The 16,722-nt window shown below is 37.2% G+C and overlaps 1 protein-coding gene across 3 annotated transcripts in view; it reads right to left on the bottom strand.

Moving 5' to 3' along the window:
* LOC123973032 (guanine nucleotide exchange factor VAV3-like) overlaps window positions 1–16,722 on the bottom strand; it is a 49,442-nt gene that overhangs the window by 29,147 nt on the left and 3,573 nt on the right. For 2 of the 3 annotated variants that reach the window (XM_046052872.1, XM_046052874.1), the window contains exons 2-10: window positions 15,991–16,107; window positions 8,790–8,848; window positions 8,163–8,228; window positions 7,454–7,571; window positions 4,609–4,701; window positions 4,097–4,165; window positions 3,905–4,008; window positions 2,885–2,984; window positions 2,484–2,579 (exon numbers count right to left, since the gene is read on the bottom strand). In XM_046052872.1, coding sequence (XP_045908828.1) covers window positions 2,484–2,579; window positions 2,885–2,984; window positions 3,905–4,008; window positions 4,097–4,165; window positions 4,609–4,701; window positions 7,454–7,571; window positions 8,163–8,228; window positions 8,790–8,848; window positions 15,991–16,107 — 822 coding nt within the window. The remainder of the gene's footprint in view (window positions 1–2,483; window positions 2,580–2,884; window positions 2,985–3,904; window positions 4,009–4,096; window positions 4,166–4,608; window positions 4,702–7,453; window positions 7,572–8,162; window positions 8,229–8,789; window positions 8,849–15,990; window positions 16,108–16,722) is intronic. The other variant, XM_046052873.1, reaches the window with a different exon arrangement.

The following is a 16,722-nucleotide window of genomic DNA, read 5'->3' on the forward strand; positions in this document are numbered from 1 at the left end:
TTAAACTCAACATCTTCCCTCTCCTGTAGTTTTGTGCTTTCTCGTCTGGCCCTTCTCTCTTTCTGTCGCTTTCTGCAGGTGCTTCTGTAGAGTCGGAATTTATGATTGCAAGCCACCTACTGCCCCCATGTTCCTGCTCGACACCGGCTGCCGCAATTAAATTTATTAGTCATATTATGAGTATTATTATTGCTATCATTATTATTACTATTATTTTATTTATATTCGTATTATTACAAGTATGGTCTAGACCTGTTCTCTCTGAAAAGTGCAATGATGTAACCTCTGTTATGAATTGGCACTATACAAATAAAATCAAATTGAATAAACCCGATAATATAGAAGGTAGTTAAAATTGGCTCCACCTCAACTAGCTACAACGTGAAAATACTGCTTACTCATTAATTGATCAGTAATAATGATCAAATAATATGCAATAGTAAAACACTTTGATGTAATAATAATGTAATTTGTAATAATACTTAGATTGTTTTTTTGTTTTCAGTGCTTTTACTTGAGTGTGGAATTGTTGTTGTTTGATTAATCAACACATGGAAGTTATTTTGGGGACCAGCCTGAGTAATTTCCATAGCAAATATAATTACATATTGTAACATCATTTCGCCCGATGTCAGCTGCGATTGGCTCTAGCCCCCCGCGACCCTGTACGTAGAATAAGTGGTTGATGATGGATGGATATAACATCATTCTGTGCTAGTTAAAAGATCATTTTCCCCATTTCATGGAAAAGTGCATATCGTAGCATCATGCTTATGTTTTGTTGTAGCTTACATTTGATTTTTGTTTAATTCTCAACAGATGCTGCTTGTTAATGAGATGCTGCCGATACTGTATTTGCTGTGTAACATGTGCTGTGTATAGTAGATAATGAAACCATCAAGACTTTATCATAATTACAGCGATATGTACATTACATCTAATATCTCATATAAAAGGTGGGTAGAATCATTTTAGGCCTGTTTACCCTTCATTAAGCTCTCTAATTGCATTACAAAAGAGAGAGAAGAGATTAACTATTTCTCCACAGAGCTACTGTACAGTGCTGCTTCCTTGCCAAGCTGTATCCACTCTCACTTCATTTCTGCTTGACCATTTCCTTTCTTCTTCTTCTTCTTCTTCTTCTTTCCTTTTTACCCTCTTTCCAACGTATCTCTTCAGGGAGGTGGCCAAGAACACCCAGGATCACAACCATTTACCATGGAGGTCTTTATCCTCCTTAACAATTTAAAATAGCTCTCTAGTCATTGTCCTCATCTGCCCCGCCAGCTATAGTCTGACCTCTGATTCATACTAACCAAGGGGAGACGGTGTCACACATTTAGGCTGTCAGTAGCCAGTGAAATTGGGGGGCATGTCTGTTTTTTTAAGGAAGCTACATTGCAAGACATGTCTAAGTTTAAGAACTGTTGTCATGTATAAAATCAATAAGTAATGTAATCATAACTTCACTTGTAAATCTATTTTGCAGTCAAGTCACAGACACTCCGGGACTAAGTTCAATCCAGGAACAAACATCTTCCCCTTAAAATGTCTTGTTTGAGTTCTGGAAATTCTGTACACTGAAAGGTATTGATACAAATTGAAATTACGTTACTTCATTTATTCACTGTACTTTCTTTGAGAGGAGTGAGATATGAAGACTAAAAGTAAGATCTGTCAAAACAGATGGTGTTTTTGCAGCTCCACTCTGCTATGATGCTGGGAAGGAAAGTAAACATTAAGCAAAAATGTGGAGAATGTCGCCCTCAAGTGGCAATTTTTATACTCAAAGAACAACATGATTAAGTTGTACCAGTAAAAATAACTTTGACAAATCCGCCTGGTGCTCAGTCTCACATGAATAAAAATTATTATATAATTGTTATAAAGTAATAAAATAAAAAAGGCATGGATGTTAATACTTATTCCTGCTACAACAACTACTGTTGGCCTGGAGTAAGGCAATAAGTCCCAAATGTTCTAGTGGAGCTACTAATTAAAACCATTAGATGAATAAAGTTGGGGGTTTTTTAAGTGGCTTGCTGAAAAGTAGCACTGACATTCAGCAAATGCATTGAAAAATGACTAAATATTTCTTTTTTTAACCTTTATTTATTCAGAGGGGAGTCTCTTTTTCAGGAACACTGTGATCACATTTACACACTCACACCTGGAAGCTGTGAAGTACAACCACAGTATGATCTGCTGGCCATCGAGCAGCTATGCAGTTGGAGTAGGGGCCTTGCTCAAGGGCACCTCACTGGTGGTGATGAAGGAGGGGCTGCTTTTCACTTTCCCCACTCATATTTAAATCAGGGCTGTCAAAACAAGTGTCAAGGCCGAGATTCAGGTGATTTCACACTAATATACTTAGGGGGCTGATCTAAAATAAACTGCTTTCTTTTAAAAACCCAGCAGACTCTCTCTTTTCCATGACATGTGGTTTAACACGCTTTAAATAAATGGTGTCAAGCCTACCCTACCTGAAGAAGTAGATGGTACTTGAGGACTCTCTGCATTGGGACAACCAGCAGGTCCCTCAGTGTAAACTTCCCATTGTTGGCTCTCTTTGAGCACTCCTGGAACAAATACAATACACATATTCATAGCAACATGAGCTACAGAGCAGGAGCATTACGCAGATGACTTGTGACTTATGACAGTCATTCTTTGATGTCACTGAGACTTTTTCACAAGGATGGGTCAACCAAGACAGAAAAAATTTGTTAGCTATAGCTTATATGTATCTGTCCTCATTTGTCTTTGGGTCCAAGTTTATCACAAACCAAATTGCCACGTGAAATTGAGCATGAAATATTTTTGTTTCCTATTATATTCATATTCTAGCATGCACCGAGCCCACAGGTATGGTGGTATGTTTTACCTCCAGTTTTAGACGAACATCCTCTTTCTCTTTGCAAATGAGGTCTAAAACAGCGATGGCGATCTCCACCTGACTGCAGTATATCCCATAAATGAGCAGTCTACAATTCAGAGGAAAGAGGAAAGAGTGAAGTGTGTGTAGAAATCAGAAATACTTTATTGATCCCTGAGGGGAAATTCTTTAAGATTGAACAGAACAGTGATACAGTGCTTACAGAAATTTAGAAAGTTCACAGTATAACTCATAATATGTGGCAATCATGTTGCTCGTGATAACTATGGTATAATGTGATTCTCTGATCGTGAATCTATTGCAAGACAGCCATCCACACTACATCATGATATGAATGACAATCCTCATGACATCCTCTAGGCAATAGGCTTAGTTCTCAAAAAGCAGGTGTCAATCAAATTCTACATCTATTCTACTAGATTTTGTAGTACTTTCAGTTTGACCCTGCTTTTTATAGAGAACTGAAATAGAACAAACCGCACAAAATCTAAGCCACAAATACACACACACACACACACACACACACAAACACACACACACACACACACACACACACACACACACACACACACACACACACACACACACACACAGATGATTGTCATATAATTCAAATGTAAAACTGCCTGTGTGCAGAACAGATCCACAGTTCAAAATGTCTGACATTAATTAAGTATACATGTCTGCCTCAGTATTGAAAGACAACGTACTGAAATGTTTCTGCCAATGTATTGATATCAAATTGCAAGGGGATATGCAGAGGTCTAGATAACCTAAAATGAAACCTTCTGTACACGTGAAGTTGATTACTGACACATAACTGCACAAAAGGCAAGGACATTGTGGAACACTCCAGTGCAGTTTTTTCAACTTACATTCTTTTAAAATATAAACGCACCTCAAGAAACTCACTTAAGAGAAAGTGAAGGAAAGAAACATCAAAAGTCAAATAACATGCTTTCCCTGCCACCTAACAATAAATGTAAAAACATGTTGTTGCATGAATACCTCTCTTTGTAGCTGATAAAAATCTGGTAGAGATTTAAGGCATTTTTGTTTAGGATGGAGTCCTGCACTTCAACCATCAGGCTCTTGTGAAGTTTAACCAGGTCCTGCATTAGAGAAAGAAGACACCAGCATGTGGCCATAAACTTTTTATTTTCATGTCTTGCGACACGAAGGGAAACTTGTGGGACTTACTGGTATGTTGACAAAAACTTTTTCAATTTCAGCCGTAGAGAAGAATTTCTTCAGAGGATTTAGAAAATACTGGAGAAAGAGACAATTGAAAACCTGAATGAAACATTTCAGCTCTTCTCTTTAGATTCCCTCACAACCTGATTATTTAACTAGAAACAATCTGAATGGTTATTCATAACAACCAGTGACATGACTGCAACAGCTGGAATGCACGCATACTGAAACTATTAACAGACATCACACTATCAGATAAGATGACCATAGCGTGTCAAATTAGGGAATTGATAACTTGGACTTTCCCTGAAATAACCATAAAATGGCGACATCGTTCAACGTAGCCCACTGAACCCAAATCAATAATCAACATCAATGTTTGAAAAAAGTACATAATTAATCACTTAGGTGAGACTATGATTTAATAATTTGACATCAAAAAAATCTACCATTTAAAGTTTTTCATGTAGCAATATGTGATCTCAGTGCAGAGCAGACTATCAGAGGATGTTCAGTACCTTCTCGATGGACTCCAGGGTCTCTGTGTATTTCTCCTCCGTCTGTTTAATCTCTGTAAGGCAGCAGCTCCGGACATCTACCTCCACCTGCTTCTAAAAAGACACATGCCTTGGAATGTGATGCTTAAATATAACTATTCGGTGGAGAAAAATGTGATTTTCTTTTTGAGTCAGTCTATTCAGAATATGTCCTTATAATTCAGAAATGAAATGTCTGTATTCAGATCACATCAGAAAATTTTGAATCTCAGATAAGTTTTCTTTGTTGTTCATTTTTTAAAACAAACTATTTACGAGCTACAGTATTTTCCAAGCAGCATGTGCACCCTGCCTCCTGTGTGCATCACACACAACAATAAGTGCGTGGGGGTCCACACACCTCTGCAGCTCCAGGAAAGATCAACAAAAATATTTCAAACATTAATCACGGAATGGGAAGAATTTCCTATAGCGTCTATATTTTTTGTCTCAAATTATCTTAAATTTACTTTTGTAAACATTAGTAGGTGTAGCAGTGTATTGGTTGAGTAATTAGTATTTTGAAGTATTATCATCCAAGTTTTGCATCTAGAATTATTTCATTTGATTTTGGTTAATCAATCATTGGTAACTGAGGAACAAAATGAGATGTTTGTCAATTTTCAGTGATTTGGTCTTTCATACTTGTCCAGTCCTTAGCTGTGAGTTCTGGCTCATGAGGATCAACAGGAAAATTACTCTAATATTTTAATTAGTAACAAGTAATTATGATAACAGTACCTATGCTCAACTGCCGCTCTTAAGCAACTAATTATTGTTTTCTCTTGATTATTTTCTCCATTAATCGATTAGTTGTTTGGTCAATAAAGTGTCAGAAAAGTCTTAAAATCTCTTGTTGTGTCCATAACCCAAAGATATTTACTTTACTGTCATACAGGAGGAATAAAACCAGAAAATATTTGCATTTAAGAAGTTGAAATCAGATATTTTTTATTTAAAAGAATGACTCAAACCGATTAATCAATTTTGGTTGGCGATTAATTTAAAAGTTGACACCTCATGGATAACTTGTTGCAGCTCTACTTGTACTTTACTTGAGTTCTATTTTATCTTCTTAATATTAGTACACCTCAATATTTGAATGATATTGTATAAATATTGTTTTATATCCACACTCTTTATCTAACATCTATAGTTACTAGTTACTTTTCCAGATTTCAATTTCTACCTACAAACATATGATGAGCTATATGTTACATGTTATAGATTAAGCTACCCAACAGAATATAAAACAGTTAGCTCCACCTGAACTAGCTACAATACTTAAATGCTGGTCACAGCATTATTTGGATAGCACTTTTCACTACAGGTAACAAGGTGCTTTTCAACAATCAGTATATAATACCTAAACAAGTCAATATATAAATAAAAGGAAAAACTAAATATGCATCACAGTCAAAGCTTTTCTTGAAAAATGTGTCTTAAGAAGTGAGATTAAAATGAGAACAGATTCTGGAAGCCTAATCTACTCTGGTAGATATAACATATAATAAGGTACATATATACATATATAAGGTATTATTTCAAAATCAATCCTAAAAGAATAGCTGCAATCAACTGATTTCTGACTGAGTACAGGCATATATTGAGTCACAATCGTTGAGGCAGGGGAAGATAAAAAGATGATGCATAACAAAATGCATAAGTTTCTCCAGATCTGTGGTTGAAATAAAAAACTTAACCGTGACTGTATTTTTTAAAAACATAACTTGACAACTTTCTTTAGATGGGATTCAAAACACTCACGTCCTAGTCAAAAACTCCCCTAAGAGTTCAGAGGAATTATTATAAGTTGCTAGTTTGCTTGGGTTTGACATGATTTGAATTCTGATAGCAGGGGGACCATGTACAGTGACATCAGATTTTGTAAGGTTTAGTTGTAGAAAGTTGTGTGACATCCAGGATTTTATTTCAGCAAGGCAATTGTGAAGGGTTGCAGTGTTAGACTGACTGCAGAGTCTGATTGGGATATAGAGCTGTGTGTAACTGTACATTGCATTTGCAGGTGATATTACCAGTCCTTATGGGCAAGTCATGCATCTCTGCAGACATCTTCGCAATGCCTCCGGGCAGCTATTTCAGACTAACAAGACCAGGCTCCTATCTGAATGAATGGGGAGAGAGCCAGACCTGCTCTTTTACTGGTCAACGGGACATAAAAACTACATGACTGGAATCAGCAATAAAATCTGATAAAAATTGCTGAAAAAGGTTGACGACTTTGCTTCAAAATGTTTAAGGTTTAAAAAGGATTTTTCCCGACCAGTTATACTTCTACTGCGCATGCGTAGTAGTAGTGATGCATGCGCAGTACACAATTGGCTGAAATATGTTTCCCGCCTCGGCTGTTAAAAGAAGACGATTGGCTTTCTAGCAGGAGGGGCGGGACAACCGCTATCTTTGGCGTTACTGAAGATTCTTAAAGTGGCATGTCTCCTGATGTTACTAAGAGGGAGCAATATGATAAATAATAATATACCACCCTGAGAGGGGTAATTTTGATATGTTCAAAGTACATTTGAGGATCATCTATACATTTACAAGTATAATTTTGAATGCTCTATTTTTACTTGTATTTAGTATTTTTACATTATGTAATGTATTGGTACTATTATTGAAGTAAATAGTCTCAGCTTAAAGATATGGTGTTGAGTAACAGAAGTCGATCTCATCCACTTAATTGTACCAGGTGAGAAGTTGAAACTGACATTGAAATATTCAATATGCTATTTCAAGGTATTCTGCATAACACTGACTGTGTATGTGTGTGTGTGTGTGTGTGTGAGATTGTGACTCATCGCAGTACCAATGGGGGTTGCTGTTCAGTCCTCATGAGATCTTCATAGATTTCTCCACCTGCATAGTCTTCTTCCAGCCCATAGACCGCCGCATACAAGTCGTCCTCGTCCTCTGGGGCATTCTCACTATCACATACACACAACCATGAGCACAGACGCATATTAACATCTCTAAAACATGTGGATTATCAGTAACCAATTACTTCCTTTCAGTACAGTGATTAAAAAATTGTCTTCTAGAATAATTTAAAACAATGGGTTAATGCAATAATGTATGAATAATCAATATATGCTCTTTGTTGCTCTTTTTCTCATATTTATAAACTCTTTATGAATTACTCATTACTGCATGGATTAGTGAATGAAATACTTCAGAAGGGTATAATGCATCATTCAAACAACACGTGTTGACAAACAAATAATATAAATATTGTATCTGTTATATTTGTTCGTCTTTATCTATCAATCTGTCTACAGCAACCACCCATCACGCCTTTATGTGGGTGGTATGCAAGCACTTAACACCAACATGAATTACTCATTTGTTCCCTCTGACAGTAACAGAGAAACAGAGCCAAGCCTTTTACCAAAACATGTGGGTGTCCAGACCCCTGGAGAGCATAGATGATGAGTAGAGCTGGTTCTGCTACTGAGTAAAATAATCATGTTCTATCAACACCAGTAATGGGCCCACAGAGAGAGGAGTCTCATACATACTCAATCAAGTCTTCCAGATTATTGTAAATGTCCTCGTCTTTTAGGCTTTCCTCGGTTGGGAATGGCCTGGATATGACAGAAAAATAAGCGTGAGGCTCAGTGTTTAACAGAAAAATCACTCTGAAGAAACTATACTTGAGTGACTTAGGGCAGGAAAGGAATTTCTGATGCATTAAAATGTATTCAAATATCCAGCATGCATATCCAAAAGCCCATCCAATAGCTTGATATGCTTTCATGTAGCAAAAAAGGACAGAAATTGGGCACCTTGAATATCAGAAATTGGGGTCACAAGCCTCATTTTATTGAGATGGAGACCCTACCATTATCACAATCAGTGGATGCCAGAAAATGATTAGGGACGCAAAAATAAAAAAAGAAATATGGAACATATTAAAATAAAAAGAAAGAAAATTCCGCATCATGGTAAAAAATATTTCTTTATTTAGCATCATGCTAACATAAAATGGTTCACTCATAAGAAAGTCACAGGCTGAACATCCTGATGTATTTCCTTTCTGTCTCTCAATGAAGTTATTTTTTTCTCTGGTTTATTTACATATTATATCATAAAAACTAATATACCTTATAAGTCTGTTTGTTTGTTTTTAATATTGGGAGACTTACTTAAATCCTCCTTGCTGTGCAATTGCTGTGTTAGACAGCTTCGATAGCGTGTCCATAACCTGGTGAAAAAAGGTGCGTTAATTCATGTTTTAGAATGGCTCAGGCATAAAGTTAAGAGAGCGGGAGAGGAAAGGGACAGACATGTGAGAGACTGAAGAAAGAGACCTGCTTTGATAATGCCGCATTCATATCATATCAGAGCTTTTGTAATTACCAGTTTCTGACTTGTAAATAGCATTCACGTCAACATCCAGAACCTTACAATAATAATAATAATAATAGCAGCTTTATTTGCATAGCACTTTTTAATACAGTTAACAAACTGCTTTACAACAATCAGTGTAAAATACAAACAAGTCAAATATAAATTGTTTTACATATAGTAGCAGTACAGTAGTAACTACTGACTAATAAACAAGTCAGCAAATACAGGAAAAATACATTACAAATCAAACAGTGAAAGTTACTTCATAGAAATGTGTCTTAATAAGTAAGATAAAACCAGAGACATACTTTATGAGTGTAGCCTGCATCCTGGCTCACAGGGGGATAAAATCTCAGAGCTATAGGAAGGTACCAGCCCATGCCTGGCCTTAGAAGTAATTCGAAGAATTTTATATGATGTGCCACTGATTGTTTGAATATAGCTTTCTCAAGGACATTTGCCAATTTTGAAACAGGTCTGTAATTATTCAAGATGGAGGGATCTCAATTTATTTTTTTTCAGGAGAGGTTCGATCGGATCAGTTTTAAAACAAGTGGGGACAGAGCCGGATGACAGGGAGCTATTTACAATAGCCAAGATGAACAGGCCAACAGTAGGCACAGATGCCTTCAGTAGACTGGAAGGGACCGCATCAAAGGGGCCGGTTGATGACTTTATATGTTTAACCATGTCACTGAGGGCGGAAAGAGACATTGATTCAAAAGGAACTGAAGGATACAACAACACATGGTCTGTGGGTTAAAGCCTCTGAAACAGATCAATTGTGGGGCCAGCTGCTAGCAGTATAGGATCTGATTTTTAGAATTTTTTCAGTAAAAATATTTTAATATGCTCGCAGAGGTCAAATGATGCAAGCAAGTTAGTGTTAGGAGGGGAACCAAAAATCTCGTTGATTGCTTTAAACAATACTTCTGGGTTTGGGGCATTTTTATCAATCAAGGTGGAATAGTTAGTTGCTGGTGCATCATTGACTGAAGTGTATTTTTTTATTTTAAGGTCTTCATGTACTCATAGTAAACATAAAGTTTGCGCTCTGAGCTTTCCGTACCTCAGTCTTTAGGGAGTGAGTGTGGTCGTTGAACCATGGTGAGAATTTTGAAATTAACTGAACCGAGTTCATTATTGTCAGACAGAGGTTGTTAAAGGAGTTCACCAGGAAGTCAGTGGCAGAGATGAGACAGTTCTGATGACAGGGCCAAATATACATTCGAAAATTTACAAGCTGTTGTTGAGTTAATGATGCGAGCGCGAATGGGGGCCAATATAACTTTATGCTGCAGGGACAAAGACAAATTAAACACTATACTACGATGATCAGATAGACATATTAATAAGTTCCATGCTATTGATCTTCAGGCCGTATGATAGAACAAGATTGAGAATATGGCCGTTTGTCCTGTATTGGCCCTGTTGGGTGTAAGACAAAATTAAAAGACTCTAGGAGCTTAAGAAATTCCCCAGAAAGTGCATCACTAGGACAACATATGTGAATATCAAAATCACCAATAATACGGACCCGGTCATAATTAGATAGAAGCAGAGAGAGCAGGCATGAGAATTCAGACATTAGATAGATTTAGTAGGACGATAAACTATGAGAAAGTAAGCTGATGCTTGTCAATACATAATATTAAGGTTTCGAAGTGGAAAACTCCCCACAGGATGAATACTATAGAAGAAATTGTCTCACTGTCGCACTGTATTCCTCTGCTTTTAACCGTGTTTCAGTCATACAAAAATATCAGTAGCATTACATAAAAAGCTGCTTAATACTGTAATACCACAGTGCCTGAAAACCAAACAAATATGGATACCACCTAGTCAATGAATGAATCTGATTAAATTCATATTTAATGGGTATAGTTAATGCACAGTATTTGTATTTGAGTTGTCCAGTAACGTGAACAATGCAGCAGCAACCACTGCAATCACCCTGACAAACAACTTGAAAACCATATTTACCACAAAGTAACAACATAACACTAGGCAACCGTTTACCAACCACATATGAAGTCCTCGTAATAATCCCAAAGGCCACAGAAACCATGTAGCAGCCACCAATAAACACACTAACGATGACTTAACATCCCCATATGAAACATGTGTAACCTTAGCAACAACTATTGAACTATTGATCGGCTGGACACTTAACACTAACAAATGTCTCAACATTTATTTATTCAACACATGAAACCACTATGAAATTGCAAAGTTGGGGTGTCCCTGTGGCTTAGGAGTTAAGATACCAGCCATGAACCAGAATGTTGCCTGTACAAATCCAGCTGGGAAACTTTGCTGCTTGTCTCTCTTCTTCATTTCCTGTCATCTCATCACAATCTAATAAAAGGCATAAAATGGTAGCAACAACAGATTATTTTACCAAACTAAGACTCAAGTACCAAGAATTTGATTCACTTTCAGGCCATACAAAAATCAGTATTTGCAAAGGTAGCGACAAAATATATCAGCGCAAAGTATACCCTGAGTTAAAACCAGCAGAACACCGTATGCTCCTTCAAAATCAGACTCCTCTCTGTTATATAGCGATGTTCTGTACTTATGTGCCAACCATTTGTTGTCCTTTATTTCTTACATTGCACATTATTATGCTTAAAACTTAAATGTTGTACAACCTGTTTGGCAAAAACTTACTCCCTTAGGATCATGCCAATAAATAAAACTCAGACAAACAAAGACAAGCATGGTCTGCAGGAAATGGTCACTTTACCTCAGACTCTAACAACTTTGTGTGTTTGTGTGTGTGTGTTTGTGTCTGTGTGTGGTGGTGGGGGTGTATGAGATAGACAACAGATCTAAACGACAACTAATATACGAAACACCTCTACCTTTCTTTGCCAATTTAAAATATTTTCAAAATGAAAATGTCCTGACTTTTGTAAATTGAAAGTCACTTTTTTCAGTCACATTTTAAGTAAAGAAAATACATAGTTTTACATGTGGGAAAAAAATACACCTTAAAAATACACAGCTAATGCATGAATGTTCACACTTGCATTCAAGCAATGAACAAGTGTGATTTTTCCCTGTGTGCAGTCATGAATTAGTCTAGCTGTACAATTATGTGTCTGAATTCTGTTAACATAAATGAAAGTGGATTTGAATTCCAGCAACTAAAACTGTGCTATAATAATCCTCAGATACGAGATCATTACTGACCAAACAGATGAACCACAGGATGTTGTAATCAATCAATCCTGGTCGATGGTTCGGACATACAGTATTGACAGTGCATACAGTGCAGTCTGTAGATTCTATGGGAGAAACAGTGAAAGGAAATGGTATGCATGTCAGATGGGGATGATATGATGTCGGCTGAAGTAAAAAAGATAAAAATCATGATGCATGCATTAAGAAGACTGCGCACCATGTCTTTTATGTGTCATTACAACACAGAAAATTTAATAATTTCATTATTGCATCTATTGAATTATTAACCCTCTCACTTTCTCATTTATCTGCTTGGTATGAAGAAGCTTTAAGTAACAACACTACAAATGACTCTGTTCTCAGGATTTGGATATGCAGGCATGGTTAAAAACGATAGTTGATGGGGTTAGATATGTGAACAGCCTGTCTCCTCTTCCTGTGTGAATGAGTGCTGTGGCTTTGGCTGAACCCAGGTGTGCTTGTGACTTGAAAGAGTCCTGTTTGTAGTGTGAGATACCAGCTTTAAAACTTCTTCAAGTTATTTAGAGCAGTTGAAATTATGTCTTTTCTGAAACAAAACAAAAAAATCTGCCTTTGAAGTGACATGACTTTATTCATTTGAAATGTAATATTTTGCTGTGTGTCATTATTCCACAACTAGACACCCAACACACACACTCCGGTCCTAAAGGTCACATGTCACCTGATTCAAGAAATGTGATGCAGAGGTTCAGTTGAATAGAATATAAGTAGTTCAAAAGAGAAGGAAGAACCTGTATAAATACGCTGAAACAAATCTAATATTTGTTTACTTTGTGTAATGAATTGTAAATCCTTCTACTTGTCTTAAAAACCAGCTCAGACCTGACTAGTCTGATGATCTGACACTTAGTTTAAGCCACACGTGACAAGTAAAGCCACAAGCTGAGCTGAAGTCCAACCGCCGTGGTGAGTGTGGCCCCTTCACACAGTATATCAAAAATCCCCAGAGTGCCATTAAAAAAAGAAAGCAAATGGTAGAGATGTTTTAACATAATGTCATAAATCATATGTGCATGTTTGACTCTCTGTTATTTTGTTAACTAGAATTGTACAGTAGCATTTACACATATTAACAACAAACTAGTTAATCCTATAGGGTTTCACTTTAAACAACTTCAGACACACAGCAAGTTAACTTAGGTATCTCTTTTGTTTGATCTGTACAAAAACCGAAGCATAAAAACAGCACATTTTGGCTCTATGGGGGGGGGGGTTATGTGCCGAACTGTTTCTTGACCGGGCAAAGTAATTTCCGGCCAGGCAACCGATGTTGACTCCAGGAGATCAAACAAACTAGATATACCGTTAGTGAGCTTCAGAGGATGAGGTGGATTTGTTACCTTCGGACAGAGCCAGGCTAGCTGTTTCCTCCTGTTTCCAGTCTTTATGCTAAGCTCAGGAAATCGCCTGTAGCTATAGCTTCATATTTACCGCACACACACGAGTGGTATCTATTCTCACCTAACTCTTGGCAAGAAAGCAAATAAGAGCAACAATTAATTATTTCTTTAAGCATGAGAAAAAACAGTAGCCATTGTTTCAACTGTAAAATGCCCTTCTCTTTTCACTTTTAGTATAATAAGACAACCTTTGCTTTTACAGTCAAGGCTGAAGTAATTTTATATTCAGAGAAGAAGAAATTTAAAAAAAATTTTCCTCCTCCCTATATTCTCTCTGGCCACCAGGCAGCTTCATGCAGTCAGCGTGGCTGCCCAGGGAGAAGCCTGTAGTAATTCAGCAGAGGAATGTAGGTTAGAGAGCTCTCATTAGATATTCAGTGGACTAATGCTCAGTCTACGGGCAGAGTTGGCACAACTCATGCCCAAGTGGATTAGACTGGCTGAGATTTGAGATGTTCTCTTTTCAATGTTTTCTGGAAAATAAGGAAGAGATTGAGTATTTCATGTTCAGCTGTACAACGCCTCCTGGAGCCAATCCAACCCAATCGCTGAACCTTCAGACACCCGTATTTTTAACTAACAGAGCAATCTTCCTGCTCCGGAAGCTTGTTTGTTTGATGGACAACCCTTGAACACGATTTGAGATTATGCAGCCCAGCTTGGATGTACTGTACATATTTGCAGGCAGCACCTCCCCTGTGGGATTATCAGCAGCCAGATTAACTGGAAGCTTCTTTAGAACACAACACACTGAACTGAAAGAAAAGAGAGTCTCTATGGGAAACTGCACGCAAACTCAAAATACAGTCCGTCACACTTACAGAGAACCAGTAACCACCGTCTATTTACTCTGGGGAAGTGACTTGAACATTTTAGTCCCTGACTAAAGGACTTTTGATATACCTCTTGCTTGAAGAACATTTCTTTCAATTAAAATTTGCTCGCACATAAACAAAATATACCTGGAGTTCTCAAACCGCCTGCAATACTGTATACATTATTTAAAACAGATACCATATCTACTCTGACAAACTAATTGGATTTATAAAAAGAAATTATTGCACATGAGGTATAGTAGTGTACCCAATTTAAACCATTTTGAAATGATGATAACCCTTCAGAAGACTTAATCTTCAGTATTTTAGATGAATTAAAAAAATACATATATTCAGTACAGATTAATACATAGAAAACATATTCTAATAGTTAAATGGTTAGAGACAAAATTAATGTATTTCCCTGTGGATACCACAGAGATACTTAGACAGCTCCTAATGCTCCAAGGCAAAGTTATGCATTGAACTAAGGGAATATGGGAATAAGGCTGGTCAGAGTGAGTGTGCTTTCCTCAGCGGGGTTCAATCAGGCTCCTGCGAGTCCACTGATTGGCTAGGAGGAGTGCACTACAAACCCACTGACCTGGTAACACTGTGTACACACAGTGAAATCAGCTCACACAGTAACAATAGAAGTCAACCAAGCCCTTAAGAAGTGCACCGGAAAAATGCAAGACCAGGCAACGGGCGGCCTCAATCAGAGGAAAAGACATCACACCTCTGACTAGCTCTATGTCATGTGGGTCTTATTATGTTACATGCATCTGAATGTGTGACTGGATGTACACACAGTCCGATGTACTACCATTTTTCTACAGTGTACAGATGCAGATTGCAAATGCAGTGATGTCAATTCAGTTAATGTTTAATGATTTCTAGTTCTGTTTAAGAACTTTTTGCACATCACATACACTATAGAAAACAGTTTGCGAAAACCTTTAACGCAAGTGCATGTAGTGTGAAGATTTCACACAATGTTCTCACGTTTTTTCTAAAAATGTAAAAATACTTTACCTAAGATTTGGTTCATTTAACTGTTTTCATCGCATCTGAATAATCGCTGCTGCAAACCAAGGAGTTGATGTGTCCATGTTATGAGATTTTCTTGATGGAAGAAGAGTTTTGGCAATACAACACTAATTTGCCATTTTGCAAACTGGAACACATATTTGATGTTTATGTCACCCCTGTTGTTTCTAACTACAAAGTCTGAGCCATGGAGAAAGACTGTAACATGCACTACTGATTAGACAGACAGTAGCACAATCATGATCATCGCTCAGCTGTAATAGCTGGCACATGAATCTAATAATGTGCTCACTCAAACTGATTTCATTGTAACAGTTTGAAAAGGTGCTAGATCAAGACTTTCATATTGCTGCAACTAGATAAGAAGGCAGCTGAAAGAAGGAAGGAGAACAGAAAAGAGCAGGACAGAGTAATCTGACCATTGTTGGAGCGTAGCATCATACACGAAAACACAATATCATGTGTTGTGACAGAAAAACAATGACGGATGTGGGTGTTACCTTTCCAAAGTCTCGAACATCGAAGAGATCGAAGGCTTCAAATAAATCACTTTTTTTCATTCCAAACACCACACAGCAAGACGTTAAGAATGTGCGAATGTTCTTCAAGCACAGGAACTGCAAAGGGCAAAAAAAGACAAATCAATTTGGTATCCTTTGTCTACTGTGGCATTTCTTTCCCCCCATTTTCTAGAGTCATTTTAGGGACAAATTGGCAAAATGGTCATTTAATTTTTCCAGAATTCTAGGAATAACGTTAATGTGTCCGTTACCCCAAATTACAGCAAAAGAAAAAATATATATAAAAAGCAGCAAAAGAAAACGCTTTTTTGCTGTCAGTGACAATGTGATGCACTTCTACTTTATCTACCCTAAAATAGCATTGTTTGAATACCACCACCTGGACCATGCAAAGTGAAATGGTGTCGAAAGTACCTAAATTACAACTGCCCAGATTTTGAGGGGTACATATGTCAGGTAAATTACAAATATTCATTGGAATTACTTTTTACTAAAGAAACAGTCCCTATGATATGTTGATCTGTTGACTGCCTCTGTTGAGTAACAGTGATGTTTTTTTCAAAAAAAAAAGAGATGTTGCCTTCGAATGTTAGAGCACTATAAAAGAGCGCAGGCTAATGTGCCTCCATTGCAGAAATTTCAGACAGATATCAGTCTGATTCTGCTTGGCTAGATTCCACCAAAGCAAGTTGAAACTTGTTTGTGTGAGTG

The sequence above is a fragment of the Micropterus dolomieu genome, linkage group LG06 (genome assembly GCF_021292245.1).
Source record: "Micropterus dolomieu isolate WLL.071019.BEF.003 ecotype Adirondacks linkage group LG06, ASM2129224v1, whole genome shotgun sequence".
NCBI lineage: Eukaryota > Metazoa > Chordata > Actinopteri > Centrarchiformes > Centrarchidae > Micropterus > Micropterus dolomieu.